This window comes from Acanthaster planci, linkage group LG07 (genome assembly GCF_054643075.1).
Source record: "Acanthaster planci isolate LZ-2023a linkage group LG07, COTS_SCS, whole genome shotgun sequence".
NCBI classification, from domain to species: Eukaryota; Metazoa; Echinodermata; class Asteroidea; order Valvatida; family Acanthasteridae; genus Acanthaster; species Acanthaster planci.
The window spans coordinates 14,343,659-14,361,896 of NC_141783.1; the positions used below are offsets into that span (position 1 = coordinate 14,343,659).

General features: G+C 41.9%; 1 protein-coding gene across 1 annotated transcript in view; it reads left to right on the plus strand.

Moving 5' to 3' along the window:
* The window catches only part of LOC110980837 (otoancorin-like), a 31,705-nt gene that overhangs the window by 7,989 nt on the left and 5,478 nt on the right, over positions 1-18,238 (plus strand). Inside the window, exons 10-22 of the mRNA XM_022237846.2 lie at positions 421-541; positions 5,588-5,714; positions 6,170-6,282; positions 7,959-8,123; positions 9,105-9,278; positions 9,676-9,773; positions 10,805-10,922; positions 12,953-13,071; positions 13,396-13,525; positions 14,601-14,797; positions 15,572-15,662; positions 16,109-16,307; positions 16,448-16,629. Coding sequence (XP_022093538.2) covers positions 421-541; positions 5,588-5,714; positions 6,170-6,282; positions 7,959-8,123; positions 9,105-9,278; positions 9,676-9,773; positions 10,805-10,922; positions 12,953-13,071; positions 13,396-13,525; positions 14,601-14,797; positions 15,572-15,662; positions 16,109-16,307; positions 16,448-16,629 — 1,834 coding nt within the window. The remainder of the gene's footprint in view (positions 1-420; positions 542-5,587; positions 5,715-6,169; positions 6,283-7,958; positions 8,124-9,104; positions 9,279-9,675; positions 9,774-10,804; positions 10,923-12,952; positions 13,072-13,395; positions 13,526-14,600; positions 14,798-15,571; positions 15,663-16,108; positions 16,308-16,447; positions 16,630-18,238) is intronic.

Consider the following 18,238-nt stretch of genomic DNA (forward strand, 5'->3'; position numbering starts at 1 on the left):
CCAGTTCAGCAGGCTTTTTCCCTTCACTGTAACTACCTGCTTGCACTTACAAAGTCTTTGCCCTGATGGGTTTAATGAGGGTGACTTTGAAACGCTGGAAACCCCAAGGGAAATATCCCACTTCTCCTCCAATTCCAAACATGCAGTTTGAGGATTGGTGATTAGAAACATGAAATTTGATGTCCTTTTATGATTATGCGAGCGGAAGAATAGGTGGTGTGGTAATATGAAAATGGACTGCAGAGCCAATCACGATAACTCAGCTGTGACACTGTTAGTGAGCTAGAGACTCTATGATTTCAGAATTACCCAATTCAAATAAGCATTGTTATGATGGCATTTACGCTGGATTTATGCAAGATTACAGCAAAAGTGTATAATCAAGACCCCTCTTTCTCCTTTGCTGTTTTTTTTTTCTAGTCTGGGAAAGATGAGACAATATCTGGACCCCATGGAGCTGAAGGCTGCCCCTGCCTCAGCTTTTGCTTCTCCAGAGTTGCTGGAGGAAATGTTGCCGTCTAACAGACGTGGTCATCATCGGGTATGTGACACAACTCTCACAGTAACTGTAATTCCATCTCTGTCAATTTCCCTGTTCCACAAGTATCTGTTCTAGGCCAGCAATGGTTTTTGTCTCCATCTGTTGAGGGAAATCATCTTGTGCCATAAATTTCAATATCATATGTGTCCTGACAATACACAGCTCTTATATCTCACCTTCGAACCTTCACAACAGGACAGAGACTTGCACCTGTGCAGTTCACAAATGGGTGTATGATAATTTCTTGAATGAAATAATAAAACTGAATTCGTGATGAAAGGCTCCCCATAAAGTTACTGTTTCTTTCATTAGAATAGGCGATTCTTAGATCGCTCCAGCTGGCCAAACCCATAATCTAGATGTTATTTTTGATTCACCTCTGTCTCAGAAAAGTCACATTGCTAATCTTGTTCGTTGAGCCTCATTTGACATTTAATCACAGCATCAGCAAAATCAGGAAATACCTCAATCCCAACTCAGCTCAGTGAAGCAAAACTGAACATGGGGTTTTCCCTTTTGTATAGTCTAACATAGAAACAGCTCACAGGGCTTCGACCATTTCAGAATACTGCTGCATGTGTTGTTGCATTAACAAGGAAATCCGCTCATATCACCCGGATTTTGAAAAATCTGTACTGTTTGCTCATTTCTTACAGGACAATCTATAAAATTGATGTTGGTCTATAAAGTACCTAGTTGCAAAGCTCTGTCATATATCATGGATTTGCTTTCCACCTGTGAACCCTTTCGCACTTTTCAATCCTGTAACAATATTTACTTTATGAGCCAAAATCACACTGTACTTGGGGAGACAGATCATTCTCTGAGTGTGGCAGAACCTTGTCCGTGGTATCAATTTAGCTGTTGACATCAAAACTTTAGAAACCATCCACATCTTCAAAACATCTCTCAAAACTCACCTCATGTCTAAAGTCTTCAATGAACCACTCCAGTTGTTTACAGTTTTGTTGTATTTGTCTGCTTTTATTCTGTCCAGTTTCTTCTAATTTCATATAAATTCCGTTTTCTTTTGCCTGTTTGTGCATAGCGCCTTGAGCACCTTTGTGGTGGATATCTTTTGGTTGTGTACTGCCTGTGGGCAAGCATACACACTGTAATTATGTGACTAGTGTTAATTCATATTTAAAAGATCAGAAACTCATGCTCATTTGTGACCAGATCCCACTCAATGACCCTTAAGGCTCTCTTTTTTCACTTGGGTTTATATGTAGTAGGAGCAAATTAAGCTCTCTGTTTTTTTTTTAGATTGTCGCTCAATCCTGATGTAAAGGGACACTGTGTGGGTGAATGATATCAATGTGTTTCTGTCAGATAACACTGCAAGATTCTTATAAAGGCTGTACATTAACTGCAAAATGGCTGTGGTGACTTGCGACTCGTTTTTTAGCACTTTTTTTTTTAGGCTTAAACACAGCTTCTTTCTCACACTGGAATCAGGGTTTGATATTGTGAATAGCTAATACGGCCGTTTCACAATAGGGCGCCTCCAAGAGTTTGCAATGCGTTGGCCAATCACAACGCTCAAAATTTGTCGACCCTGTCTAAACGCGCATTGGGTCGACAACTTTCGCGCATTGTGATTTGCCAACGCGTTGCAAACTCTTGGTGGCGCACTTTTGTGAAACAGCCGTATTGTATTTGGTGCTTAATCTAACAATCAGAGGTTCTTTATTGTATAACATTACAATTAGGAACTTAGTTCAAATAGAGACCTTTGAACGAACGTCGATGCAAGTTTAGAATTTCGAATACCAGTGCATGGTCTGGTCATTGTGAGTCATGAAAACAAGTTCATTCGAAGTGTGGCTTTCAGCTGTGAACTATATGGATATTGTGAATTTTAAGGAGTTTGCTTGGTATGTTTGCCACATACTGCATGAAACTTTATCCTACTGAAATGCCAAGCTGGAGTGTTATGTAACCCCGTCTGAGAAGTGTTCTCAGTTCTAGCAATTTGGGAGAGAAGAATTCTCCATGAATAGGATATTAGCATTAGATGGGCTCTTTTGTTGTACATCCTCTAATACTGGTTTCCATGACAACGCAAAGCAAAGAAATGTTATCATTGGGAGATGTCACGATGGAGGCATCTACCAGGTTGATTGCATTGAAAATCAAATCAAGTGTACTTTTGTCGTCCCCTCTGATACTGGTTCCCAAGGCAACGCAAAACAAAGAAATGCTGTTAGCATTTGTTGTGATTGAGGCATGGCCAGCTGCATTGAAAACGTTTGTCATTTGATGGGTAAGCATACTAAAAATGAAACGTTGGAGATGTCTTTTGAAGAACATCACCTGCAGTTTTAGCCTTGTCTAACAGACTTGCGGGATGGTTTATCATATTCATCTGCGAATTGAGACCCAATTCAGCAGTATAACATCTCCTTCAAAAAGAGATGAAGCTGTGTAAGAAGTGAAATGATTCAAAGTGGAGCTTTTATTATCTTTGCATAGATAAAAAAGAACTCCCCGGTGCTTGGCAACAAAGCAATACACTGTCTAAAAGGTCTGGAAGGATATTTATGGAAGAAACGACATATTGTTCTCTTGATATGACGCATATACTGCTTATCGATGTTGATATTGATAATCAGTTACAAGGTTGTGCATTTTGTACTGCAGTGGTGTGGCGTGGTCATCTTCTTTTTAAGGCTTAATTTCTCCCAGGACAGTATAAATCTGAGGTTGTTTTTCAGTTCCCAGCAGAAAGCAGGGGACTACTTATCTAAGGATCCTTCTCTGGGATTTCCCCTCCATCTTTTGAATCTCAGTAAAGCTCCTGCTTAGTTGTCTTTCAGAGTCAACACCAAAGCCTCAGGGGGACTATTTCGTAGCTTTTGTGCATAGATAAGGGCAGCTTTAAAATGTCTACACTATGTGCCCTAGCTTCTTTATTTTTGTTGCTAACGGGTATGCAAGCATTTTGTAGTGAAGGGGCCCAGACTGTCACTGTGTTATATATGTAGTTCCATGGGCAGGGGAGGATTGAGGAGGACTTTGTCAGAGGATTAATTTCCAGACAGGGCAAAGCATTCATCAGAAGGGGGTCAATTGTTTTTTGTTAAAGCAGATTAGTTATTTTCATCCCTTTCATCTCTTGTTATTACTTCTTTCACTTTTTCCCCTCTTTTTTTAACTTTCCAATTTTTTTTTCTTCAGGGAAGGCTAGTTTCCCGTCCCCCCTCACGAAACTCATGTGTAATTCTTGTCTCATAAATCCTTTTCTCACTAGGCGAAATCTCGGGGGGTAACCCCGGGGCAACAAGGGGGTGAAAATAAGCCTCGATTCCCACTTGAAATTCTTACCCCCTTGCGCCACCCCCCCGAGATCGCTTATCCCCGGGGCGAGTTCAACCCTACTCGGGACCAGGGTTGAAACTGTTATCCCCAGGGTTGGTTGCTTGCCCCGGGGCTAAAAGGGTAGTGAGAAATGAGCAGGGGTGAGTTTGTCCCGGGGCGAGAATGCCAAGGGAGCGCGTGATTGTGCTATTTGGAATCTACGACGCAATTCACTCCTCCTTTTTCTAGCAAGGAAATTTCACTGACGACAAATCATCATCATCCGCAAAACTGAGTGTTGACGCTGAATCACTCGTCACACATCGTTTTCTCGTCTTTCAGCTTCTGACAACTAAGAAAAGAAACAGAAAAACACATATCGCTTCGAGCGTGACATCGGTATCATAGCCAGTGGGTGCCATGTTTGTTATTGACAATGCATTGTGAAATCTCTGGGTAATGCGAAAAACAAGCATGCGTACCGCGTGATAAAAACTCACCCTGTCTCAAGTGAGAAAGGACCACTCCAATCCCCAGGGCGGAGTTGCCCCGGGGTGAGATAAAAGGGGGTTGAGAAGAACGAGTGAGAAACGACCCGGGGGGGTGAACTCAGGGGTGAAAAATTGGGGGTGACCCCGGGGAAGCCCCGGGAATGTTCGCCCCGGGGATGGCTGTTGAAATGAGAAAAGGACTTTAGTTGTGGGGACAACACACTTGATGAAACTTAGACATTGTTGGGACTGAAAATGTTATTTGGACAAATGTTGGTTCCCACTACTCAGTCTCGACTTTTTTAAAAGAAATTGTCCATTTGATGCTGTATTCACCTGAGCACACATACTTGTGACTGGGTTGTTTGGACTGCACATATTATGTTGAAATGTACATGTAGCTGTTATGGGGACTAAAAACATTACGGGAAATTTTGTTCCCATTACCAGACTTTCCCAGTAAAAGAAATTGTCCCCTTGGGATGTGAGGATCAGAGTACCCACTCATGCACCTGCAGGTGGTTTGCCAGTATCAGCTACAGTAATGTGCAGAACCTTGGGACTGAGTGCAGATGCAGGGTACAGAATTAATTCTGCCATTCAAGTGTTGTCCTGTAGACTCTCTCTTCGTAGGTGATGAGGAGGGTACTTGTGCATGGTAACCAGTCACTTTGGCACCTTTGCCAAGTTGGCACCTGTGCAAAAGCCAACTCGCCACATTGGCAATTTCAATTGTCAGTTCCAAACGGGAAGAGCTTAAATTTGGAAAATAATTCAAGTTGGACAGGATAAGGAAAGGGTGATTTTTCTTTTCTTTGTTTAACATAAAAATCTGACTTTTGTGACATGCCTTGTCCACACAGCCCATAGGTAGATGCACTAGTGTCGTCATTCGGGGGGAATATTATTTTTTTGGGGGGGGGAACAATGCATGCACCAAGCAGTAACAAACTGACAATTTATCAACAGTTCTGAGGTATTTCAAGCAAAGTTGTGACTTTTGTTTTCATGGGTAAGTGTACCTTCTAACCTTTCCTCATAATACCCAAAGGTACACCTGTCTGTAACCAATTACTGAGAATTATAGCTCTAGGAGGAGGTTTGTTTGCAGTGTAGGTGAAATAACTAACAAAATGCCAAAGTGCTCATTCAACTTGGTAACTTCTCGGTTTAATTTATATAGTCACTGTTGTAGTTCTCCATCCAGTGGATATTGCACACCTAGTTGTATTTACTTGGGTCTTTCTATCTACAGCAAACTAAGGAGATTGCAAGAGTCTTGAAGGAGAGCAAAGGTGATGTTAGTGCCTGGGGAACGGAGGACTTCCGGTCAATGGGCAGAGCAGCCAGTGGGCTCGGAGTCAGTGACCTGGAGCAACTTGGTAAATAATCTCTGAAAACTCTCGACCTGATCTTGAAAATTAAACCCCTGTTTATGTTGATTATTGCAAGCAGAAGAATTGGAAATTTAGAGGATTTCAAAACAGGTAATTTAAACACAGATGAGGACGAGTATCAACCAGTGGCATAATAGCAATGGCCCCACCATCCAGCAAGAGGTCATTAACACCCATGTGCCCCCTTCTTCCATTTGAAATTTTAAAATTGCCCAACCTGTGCACAAACCAAAGTTCATAGCCTTTGAGTACCACTTGGAAAACAATTAATCTGTGCACCCTTGGGTGTCCCTCTGGAGACTCCACCCCCCCCCAGTTATGCTTCTGAGGCCGACTGCTTAAAGTTTAACAGGGTATTTGACACTTGTGTAATTTTGCAATCACGTTTTTGTATTACGGAGTCAAGTAAGTGGTGATCCCTTTTCATTTGCACTGTGTAGACCCCAGTGTTGTACAGGGAGCCATTGAAGACATTGCTGATGCGGACTATTCTCCCAGGCAAAGGAAGGTGCTACTGCGGAAGTATCAGAGAGCAAGGGGTGTCCAGAATACTGTGAGTTTCCCCTGAATGAAAAATCCACGAGGCAAAGACCAGGACTCAGTCCAGAATGACAAGAGCTTTCCCAAATGAGTTACTTTTTTTGGTCTATGAATAAAGACGTGCCTGAATTCAAAATGTTAATTGCCTGGTCTTTGATATTAGATTGTCAGGCTGCATCCGAATCTGTTGTCTAGAGCTAGGTCTTTGCTTATTGGAAATGCGTGGAGACGCGTAGATAATTGACCTAGCCGTAGCTCTTGAAGCCTGTTTCGGACGCAACCTCAGATTTGGTTACAGAAGAAACAAACAGAGCTCGTTCCAGGTTTTTAAAGCAAAGCTTTGTTTTGATTAGGAATTTTCTGGCAACTTTTTGTTATTGTTACATTTTAAACTTAAATATCTGCCAAACTTTTTAAAAATGAAACAGTGGTCTCTGAAAGAATGTATCAGTCAATATTATTGTAGATCATAATTTTTCTGGGTAGGAGGAGAGGGGTGGCATTAAATTTGGCCAGAAAATGGATATGTGTGGTACATATTTGCAATTCAACTCCGTGGATTAAAGGAAAAAAAAAATCAGTGAATTGAATTTCTATCCACAAGTAAATGATTCCCTCAGGAAAACGAGACCATAAAGTCTAGAAGATTCCCGTTCCCTGTCAAAGGCTCAAGAAGTCCCACTAGGATCTGAGTTTTTATGCCATCGTTATCATGTCCATCAGCATATAAATGGAGTGCTTTTGCTGTAATAGTTTTGTCCTCTTTTTTTGAGATTTATACAATCAGACATATGAAGCTCAATTCTCATGGTTTTTGAGCATCGTACATATGAAGCATGTGTATGGTTGATTCAAACCCCTGGAGGATTTTTTTAAGGGATGTAAAGATCGAGATCCATTTGTTGCAGACCGGTCTGGCTCCTGTTTCCAACAAGGAACTCCAATTGAAATGTACATGGATTTATTGGAGAATTGAGCTTCCTACATGTTGATGCATATATGCGTCCTTTTTTCGTAATGTAATTTTCTAGCCCTAGAAGTCCTAATCAGATATGAGGTTTGTAATCACATCATTATCATATAAATCATGGGGTTGGCTTAGCCATTTTTTTTTTGTCGTGGATGCAATTTTCTTACCAATTTCAGAAGATTAGACTATTAATCCTGCTGCCTGTACGTGGCACGTTTTGTGAGGAAGATTGTCCGTAATAGTCTTGAGAGGTGGTTTGTAAGTGTCTTATGGCCAGCAGACTTAGAAAAACTAGCTTGTGTGGGATATTGTATGACTGATATATCTTCATTAAGTAAAATTAATAGTCTTTGCTGTATAGGCATGTGCAGGGCAAAATGAAGTACTGTAGGTGAACTTTGAGGCTAGAGCATGAGAACCAAACTGGATGCAGTGAGTTGGTATGTGTGGATCGGAGTGCAATCAAAGCCGTGAAAGTTGCACAGCACAATAAAGTGACACTACAGAAGTCAGAATTAACACATGCCCAAGAAACAGAAAGCATTGGCTCTTAAAATGAAACAGAATTTTGGAACAATTTTAGGACCTTTTTCAGAGAGGTTCTGTCAGATACAAGATTTTTTTTTTTAACCCATTTGTTGAAAACTGTCAAAATATTTACAGCTTTACATAGAAATATATATTTGCCCCCATACCCCACCAACTTTTTTTGGGCAAAGGCCATGAGTGCGGCTGAGGTGAGACAGATGAAGGGATTGGCTGCTGACCTATCTACCTCCGACCTCGCACACATGGACCCTGAAGACATCAGAGAGTCTGTTGATGTCTTTGCGAAAAACGCCAAGAGAATGAAGAAGACTCAGAAGAGAGAAATCATCAAGCAGGTACATGATGTCTTCAGCTGAATCCCTCCCCCTTCCACAACATCTCACTAATCAACCTCCAGGAAAGCATTTGGTGGACACTCTTCATAGGATCTTTGTTCAATTTTGTTTCTCCTGAAAATTGCCAACTTTCATCAGTTTGTGTAAGACAGGGTTCCCACGGCCTGGAAAAGTCATGGAAGTTTCTTTCCTTTTCCAGGCCAGGAAAAGTCATGAAATTTTGTAAAAATGACTAAAACCATGGCAAAGTCATGGAAATTTTCAAACTTTATGTGGGATTTCTTTTATCAGAAATGAGTGCATAAAATAGGTGATTTTATTTGCAATTTTAGAAGTCCAAATAGTCCAAGAAATTGTATTATTGGTTCATGGATTTTCATAATTTGGTCATGGAAAAGTCATGGAATTTAATTGTCCTTTTGGGTGCAGGAACCCTGATAAAGTGCTTGTCAAAATCAGCTGAGGGAGCAAATATTTTGGAACTTACAAAAGTGTGTGCAGCAGCAGTGGATTAGAAAAAACTTCATTTGGCGAGTCTTTCCTAGAGGACATATATTAACATAAAGGATTCCTATGCCCATTACACCAAGGTCACTGAAACATATCCGGGCACACTCTGTGCATTGTGTTACGTGGCATTTGTTTGCCCCATGCTTGAGTGTTTCCCATTGAGTTTGTTCAACATAACCAGATCCTCGAACTAGTCTTCCTCACAAACATCGTCCTGGGAGTGTCAAAAAAGTAACAAGATAAACTGGAAATGTTGCACCAACCTTGAACAAATGACCATCGAGGATCAGCATTTGAAAAGTCTTACTGCTAAAGACCGGGGTCATATACTTGATATCTTGTCAATTTTAAAAAGTCGGTATTTCCAGCCCAAAAAGGGAGCTGGGAGATCTGGGACAAGTTTGTTGCTGTTGGCAACTTTCTAAGAGCAGTGTCCATATGTAGTGGTGATGTCCTCATCTATACCGGTAGTTGAAGGAGGCCCCCGGTGGTATTAAGGATGCCATCAGAGACATGGGGGACATGGTTAAGGAGCTACCGCTGAAGGATCTAGACAACCTGTGCACGGCCAACTTCACCACCATGGCAGACCAGAACTCCACTTCAGTTGCTGCGGCCGGACTGATGAACTGGACTGATGGACAGGTAAGAGGACGTCCTCAAACGTGTGAAGACTCGAGAAGCTGGCTGAAAATGCATTGCCAACAAATACCTTGGGTCATAATTGACAAGGGTCTATATTTTATTCATGGTTACATGTTTTAAACTGCAAAACCAGAAGAGAAAGTGTGGAAAGATGTAAAACATTGCACATTTTAAGCAATCTTAACCTTTCACAGCATTCTTGAAAAGGAGCTTAGTGTTACATTAGCTCACAGAAAGCCCCCCTGTTTTGCCTCGGTGCTAAAAGGTACCAATTGATTTGAGCAGTAAACTTGCAGCGAAGAAAATAAGACATGGATGGAAAAGTGGAAACAAACCGTACCTGTTGCAAAAATAGAACTATGCAAAATAAACATTTCTTGTTTTTTTTCCTCTGAAGAGTATGAAGTTATTCCGCTGTTTCAAGGATGAGGTTCTTGGTAGCGGTGAAGCTGAGGGAGCAGATTTGCCTGCTTTACCCACTCCAACCACCATCAGGTAGATTGATTAGATACCAGTGAGATTATAGCAAATATTGCCTTGGAGTTTTTGAAAAAAAATTCAAGATTACAAAATTGAAACACTCAGTTGTAGAAGATATTGTGAGGGAATGAAAGCGTGATGGATCAGTTTTGAACCAGTGTGTTTGAAATTTGATAGGGATCAGGTGATGATAGGGTCAATTTAGCCAGAATGCGAATCATCGGAACCCAAGTCCCTGATCTGATAATTTACGCATCCATCATCTACCAACAATGGATGCTTATCTTGTTTTTACCACTCCACTACATTCTAAAGATGAATAAAGTTGGCAGCAGAACTACCTGTACATTACCATTATTTTGGGTTTGGGACATCAAAATTGTACAGTTGGAATTTCTCGTGTTTGGACTACCTTGCTGATTACATTTGACAAGCTTTAGCTGTTGTTGCTTGGGGTCTACTCCTGGTTGTTGTAAGGGCTGATGAGTGTCGCCCTACTCCAAAACAAATGCAATACATACATCTTTATACACACCAGGAGTGTCAAATGTACATTCTAGGAAGTGGAAGGTGTTTTAGGGGGTGGGGATAATTCCTGCAGTTTGGGGGGAGGACACTACACCTAGACTTAAATTATTCACACCATGCCTGTCATACCCAGCAAAACACATGTTCTGCATCTTTCTAACTTATGACAAATTTGGAACAGTTATATGCTATTAAATAACTGTTTATTTAAAAAAATGATCTAAATCATTTTGTGGTATGCTCTTGTCAAATAAATTAGACTTTTCTGATCAATGTAACAACCACTTTGGAAGCAGGAGTTTGTAGGGCCTTATTCCAGGGTCACGTATGATTAGTTTAAAGACTTCTCGGTGATATATTTCATCATCTAGCTGTTAAAAATCACCCATGTTTTGTTGGCTGGACCAATCAGAATGCCCAAACTGTCTCAGCTGTTTGTGAACTGTGTAATTACTCTTTTTAAACAAACTGAATTTAAGAAACTAAATAGAGTACTTAACATCTGGATGTAATTTCAGGTATCTTGGCAGCATAGCAAGAGGAATGACATGCAGTGACATTAATGGCTTTGTTGCCGATGACATCCTACCGACAGTGGGGTCAATGATGGAACAGGAAGGCTGGTCACCACGACAGGTAGAGAAATGGATGGGCAGCGTTATCAAAGAAGGGCATTGGACAAAGAGGAAGTACCCTAGAGGAGGTACCACCGAGGGGGTATCATGTGGGCGGGGGGAAGATACCACATCTTAGGGTAACGTAGAGGATGTACCATAGAGGGGGTGCCATATGAGGGGAAGATACTACATCATTGGGTAACGTAGAGGAGGTACCATAGAGGGGGTGCCATATGAGGGGAAGATACTACATCATTGGGTAACGTAGAGGAGGTACCATAGAGTGGGTGCCATATGAGGGGAAGATGTTACATCATTGGGTAACGTGGAGGATGTACCATAGAAGGGGTGCCATATGAGGGGAAGATATTACATCATTGGATAACGTAGAGGATGTACCATAGAGGGGGTGCCATATGAGGGGAAGATATTACATCATTGGGTAACGTAGAGGATGTACCATAGAGTGGGTGCCATATGAGTGGGAAGATATTACATCATTGGGTAACGTAGAGGAGGTACCATAGAGGGGGTGCCATATGAGTGGGAAGATATTACATCATTGGGTAACGTAGAGGAGGTACCATAGAAGGGGTGCCATATGAATGGGAAGATATTACATCATTGGGTAACGTAGAGGATGTACCATAGAGGGGGTGCCATATGAGGGGAAGATATTACATCATTGGGTAACGTAGAGGAGGTACCATAGAGGGGGTGCCATATGAGGGGAAGATATTACATCATTGGGTAACGTAGAGGAGGTACCATAGAGGGGGTGCCATATGAGGGGAAGATATTACATCATTGGGTAACATAGAGGAGGTACCATAGAGGGGGTGCCATATGAGGGGAAGATATTACATCATTGGGTAACGTAGAGGAGGTACCATAGAGGGGGTGCCATATGAGGGGAAGATATTACATCATTGGGTAACGTAGAGGAGGTACCATAGAGGGGGTGCCATATGAGGGGAAGATATTACATCATTGGGTAACGTAGAGGAGGTACCATAGAGGGGGTGCCATATGAGGGGAAGATATTACATCATTGGGTAACGTAGAGGAGGTACCATAGAGGGGGTGCCATATGAGGGGAAGATATTACATCATTGGGTAACGTAGAGGAGGTACCATAGAGGGGGTGCCATATGAGGGGAAGATATTACATCATTGGGTAACGTAGAGGAGGTACCATAGAGGGGGTGCCATATGAGGGGAAGATATTACATCATTGGGTAACGTAGAGGAGGTACCATAGAGGGGGTGCCATATGAGGGGAAGATATTACATTGGGTAACGTAGAGGATGTACCATAGAGGGGATACTGCAAGGGTATCATATAGAGTGGATACCATAAAGGGTGTACGATATACCACAGAAGGGTAACATTGAGAGGCCACTGGTACCATATACCACATTTAGCCTATGAAATGAATGTTTTATATTATTTTCTGCTTGGTGCACTGCAAGCTATCAGTTTGGCAAAAATTTATTTGAAGGTTCGTTCCTGCGACATCTTGGGTATCAGGTTATAGTGACAATCCAGCCCTCTGTCAACAATTAACAGGTACTTATGCATTCTGTGCACAGAGTTCATGTTCTTTTTTTAGGGGGGGGTTGGGAGTGGGGGAAGTTTCTGAAATCCAAATTATCGAGAAAATATTGCTGGTTGCAAATTGATGGGGCTCATCAATGGTATTGGCCCTGACTGAAATTTCACTGGAACATAAAGCAACTCCTCCCTACTTGGTGAAATTCTCAACTATCTGAAAAAGGAAACCTTGACCATTATCAAGGTAGTCTCCAAAGAAGGATTTAATCCTGAATCCGTAATCCTAACATGTATCTTCTGATTGAAGCCTTGATGTTGGATCTGTCGTTTGCAAATCCCTTGAGGAATGTGAAAGCTGAATTACCATTTCTGCCTGCTGGGGTAATAATGCCCCTCTCAGAACGTGTGTTTGGTGAGAGATTTGTGTTATCGCAACTCTCAGGGACAGAATTCTCAGGCTAATCCTTTCTTAACCCTTTGGAACCTTGCCGTAGCTTGACTGCACCCACCGCAAGGTAAGAAGCTCATTATCTGCGGCCCACAGTGACTACACTGCCGATTTCACTGAGACTGAGATCGCTTCTCTGACTGGACAGCTCCTCAAGGAATTCAGGTATGAAAGGCCATGAGGGGGGAAAAGGGTCTAGTCAACTCTCCGAGATTGCCAGCAGTGGAATGAGAGAGTGTTTTTGTTTGTTTTTCCATCACCCATGCCACGTTACTTGTTTGACACAGCACCCTGCAAAATGTCAGCAGCTTCTGCTGCAAACTTTTGATTTCTTGAGATAAACCATTATTTTAGTTTGTATTTTTTTCTCTAAATGCAGTCTAAGACAAGGTTCTGTGAGGGGTGTGTCAGGTAGATGCAACCCTGAAAATGTACATCAGCAGGACATAAATTGTACTCTTTCATCCACTGAACCTTTGCGTCTCACAGTGTCGTGGAACTTGACACCATCCCCTCCAGTCACTGCGAGATGCTGTATTCAGAGATTAGCGAGGAGGACCTGATGGGGCTGAAGAGAGAGAAACGGAAAGTGTTGACATCAAGGGCCCTCCAGTGTCTGGTGAGTGGCGTAAGCCTGATGGTGTTCAGTAGCCAAGCTAAAGATTCTAAGGTAGAGCTTCATTGGGCACGTACATCATCAGAAATAGTAAACAACAGACAGAGATGGTGGCAGGTAGTTCGTTGCAAGTCCAAGTCATGTCACACGTCATTTGGTCCAAATGCAAGGCAACTCACAAAGTCTCTGTCTGAGTACCTGTCAAGTTGTTCATTTTTTTTTTATCCCAGTCAAGCATCAGCAGGGTAGACCAGACTCAAAGATGGAAGTCGGAGCCATGAACCAAATGATATCTAATACTTTTTAATGCATGCAAGGTGGAAATTGATACAACTAATTACAAAGTTTATGGGGTTGCTCGAGTAGCGTCTGACTTGCATTGTTAACAAGTCGCTTTTTTGGAAGTTAATTAAGTCAAGTCACAAGTCATTTTTTGCGAGTCAACATCAAGTCACAAGTCAGAGCTGGTAGTTACAAGTCGGTTCAAAAGTCCAGGTCAAGTCCAAGTTGCTTGAATCGAGTCGAGAACTCTGGTGAGCAAATCACATAAAAAAAACCAAGTAGCACTGGGAACACCATCAATGAGCCAATTGCAAGGTCTTTCAGACACAAAGCGCCTGCATGAGTCAGCGTATGTCAGTGCCGATAGGACACACTATTGCAGGCATAGGCTACTGTTCCTGAATATTTTCAGACATGCTTTGATTAGGGTGTTGGAATGATGGAAAACCAGATTGCCGAAATTTATGTTTTTGGTTTGGATTGTGATACGTAACTTAGAGGGTGCTTCCCCCCCTCCTTGAGGTAGAATTTGAATCCTTTTCAAATGTTAGTCGGAAAAGGAGGATGGTCCACATTATGTTACCTTATTTGTATTCTCATCAGAGGAAAACATAAAAGGGCAACCTTTTTTATATTTACTCTTGACAATTGGTGCAAAACAGTAAATCTGATTCCTTGTTCCAGTTTTTTGTTCTCCACCAATCAACCTGAGGTGCTTCAAAACTTGTAAAGTATCAGAATTTATGTACGGATGAATTTCAAATTCTCCTGCCATGGAAACCCCCCCCCGATACAGGGTGTGGATGGAGAGTTGGATACCTTGGAGCAGGATACCATGGATGTCATTGGTAACCTGGCCTGTGATCTGGATGCCGATGCACTGCGGCGCCTCTCGTCCTCCACCTTCACCGATAACCTGTACAGCCTGCAGAAATGCTGCCTTGATGTGGACCAGCTGGTGGTCGTTGGGGAAAGGCTGGTTCAGGAATTGGGGTATGTGTCCAGGCATTCCTGCGCTTGGTCTCTTCCTACTATTAAAGGGAAACTGCTCCCAATGCACCGTGTTTTGTGAATATGCAATCGTATGGAAACACTTCAACATGACCAAATTAAAGCACAAATAGTCAGCAAAGTTGGACCGTTCACCTTTGTCAATTACCACTGCTTTGAGTCATGAGAGTAGGCCTGTACAAGTGTGCGTGCTGCAGGTGTATCAAGCATCCAACAGTGTCTGATACATTTGGCCCATTTTATCCTGAAGAATGGCGAGGGATACCATAAAAGGCCATAAAATTGTTGACCGTGTATAAAATATTACAACGAATAATTTTTACGGTCTTCCAAAACAACATTTTACACAGAAAATCTTTCTAGTTTTGAGTATCTTTTTGTTGTCAACATTGGTGAATTGTCACAAACTATCCCTTCAACACCTGATCACTGGTCTGTGACTTGATTCTTTTGTATTGTTGACATGCATTTTGTTTGACTAAATGGAAACTAAGCTTCAAACCAAACCGTCACGAATGGCACTGACAATGTTCATCAGAAAAAGGAAGAGAATGAAATGTTTCAGCCAGCAATAATTACACCAGTAAGATTCGGAACTACATAAAATGGCAGCAGTGAAACAGCAACAAAAGCTGACACAAAAGTTTCTGCTATAAAACAGGTCCAATACTTCTTTGCATTATCCGTAGTCTTTTTGGGATGGAAATTATGAAAAAAGGACTAAACGTTCATTCTTCAGTTTTCAATTCTGCTCAGATCTCCCAACCAGTGGCTGTCAGACACCATATCAGATATTGGGCCCCTCCTGGTCTCACTGTCGGAACTGGAAATACAGAGCTTGGAGGAAGTGAGTCCCATAAACCGCCCGGCAGTTTGTGGCAATTTCTTACCTTTTATTGACTGAGAAATTTGGTAGTCATTGCTACCTTGCTGTCTGATCTCATGCCAGCTTTTTTTGGATGCCTGTCTAATTGTCTCATCGCCTAGAATGAGAATCTCCCCTGAAATGAAATCTAAGGGTTAATTTTTATTCATGTTTGATTATTTGATGAAGTGACTGTTTTACTTAATGGGCGTTAATTAGGTCTTAATATTATTAATTTTTATTGCAAAATTATGTATTGGATAAATTCCTCACAAATTTTTGGAAGTTATTTCATCGCATTTTACAATTAATAATGACCCCTAAGGTGCATACAAAATCTTATTGAAATAGGAGGATTTGGGACTGTTAGGGTTAACAGGTTGATAGATTTCAATTTTCTCTGTTTTCTCTAAATTCATCCTTCACAGGATCAGTTTTCCTTGGTAGCCGAGGATGTGATGGTTCGCTTTGCTGAGTACAAAGACAAGTGGCGTAGGCATTGCGACATTGACCTTCAACCTCAAGACATATCTAGTCGGGAAGAGGGTTTTGTCAGCGTGGCTATCAAGGCTAAAGATGCACTCGTTGCTGCGAGTCAGGCAGACGGATCAAGGAGAAAGAGACGAGGTGAGGCAGATGATCAGAAGACAATTAACAAAACTCCCAAGGGCATGCACTAGCAACACTCTGGCCATTAATATTCTAGAAATACTCGCAACATTGGCATCTCTTCACTAATTATTCACATGCATTTCGTTTTGTGACAGAGTCGACATATTCTCCAACCTGTGATGAAATTGAGTCGCTTGGGGATGGCAACATTGCGTGGACTGTGGATGAACTAGGCGCTATGTCAGCTGACACCTTTGACAGTTGTGGATATGCACTGGGTGAGGTGACGGGTTTCACAGATGCTCAGCTAGCAGCCCTTCTAAACAAAGCTAAAGAGGTACGAACTTATCTTTCAAGATTTTGTTGGCTTAGGAGGAACTTAACTCTTGTAGCCAACGTATTTGATAATCATGGCACAGTGGTATATAAGCAATAACAGGTACAGTTGGGTCAGAAATGGAGTCATGTTTTGTCAGTAAATAAACCAAATTCTATCAGTCAAAACTTTTGCCAACAGGGGATGACATTTGGAAGAGCAGCTATATTCACTGATAATTCACTCAACTTCTTGAATTTCCGTCAGTTGAGCATCCTACCTAAAGGTAGATCGTTAGGATGCTTGGGTATACTTAAAAAATGGTTTGAACATTTGAACACTATAAGTAAACCTTCTGTGTAACTAACGCAAATGGAAGGCAATCTTGAACCCACAGTGATGACACTCTTAAATTAAGTTCCATGAGGCAGTGATAAGCTGGATCAGTCTTGTCCTATTGTTAGTTACTGGCTGATTGGTCCATTTAACAGGTGTTTGCCCAGACCACAGTGTTGGATCTTAGTATATTCCCAACAGCAATGTCCTTGGTTATCAGTGAAGCCAGTTTCACACACAAGCCTAAAAACTCGGATCCTTGGTTACAGGCGCTAGTAGTTTGACATCTGGGTCGTATGCGATCACGAAGTGACCTTTCACACACAACGCGGTACACCAAAACACCAACGTCCCCCGTTTCGGGAGTTTACGTAATTTGCAGTCAAGGGTCGTGATTGTTTATTCGCTGTTTCACTGGTATACTGCGCGCAATAACTGTCCGCAGTACGTTCGTATGTAGGTTACCACTGAGATTCCTGCGCGCACGATATTTACGTGTACACTGTACGTGTACATGCACTTACAGCCGGCAGCAGCCATGATCACCAATGCTGCCTTCACAAACATTCTTCAGCAAATTCTCCGCCGAGTTTCCACCATCCTGCATTAGCGCAACACCCGTTTTCTACGGTTCCTTTTCATCTGGTCAAAGCTACTTATCTTTGATTTTGAGGGACTTTTAATTCTCATTAAATCTTTATTATTGCAAATGCGCATGTGGAGTACTCCTGCCAAAACCAGGGTCCGTGGTTACGAACACCACGCACGTTTTACACACACGATCTCTGCGATTTTGACAAAGGTGCGAAAGTTTGGAGGAGGTCTGGACCTCGGAGATCAAAAGCCAAGGACCTTGGCAATTTTTCGCAAGGGTCACTTTTTCACACGTCACAGATTTGCGATTTCATGACATGGATGCGATTTTATCGCACAGGACCTCGGCGATTTTGTCTAGTGTTAAACGGTCTTTAGTAACTGACCAGATGGCGTCTGCATTAGCCAAGCCCTCAGCATTTGGGTAATCTACACAAAAGTGATGGGGGATCCTATATTTCCTCCACCCCAACTGAAAGGAATGGTACCAAATGCAAAGTGGGAAGTCTCTAAAAAAAATTAAGAAATAAAACCCTCAAGAACGTCACTGCCGGTCCAGTTTGACAAAATGTATTGTATTTGTAAAGTAAGTATTTTGCCTCTGTGAAGTAGTAAAAAAAAAGAGAACGAAAATGGATACTTTTAATTTGAAAAGGTCTGAGTACTGATGTACACTCAGTCATCCTCACATGTCTTAGTC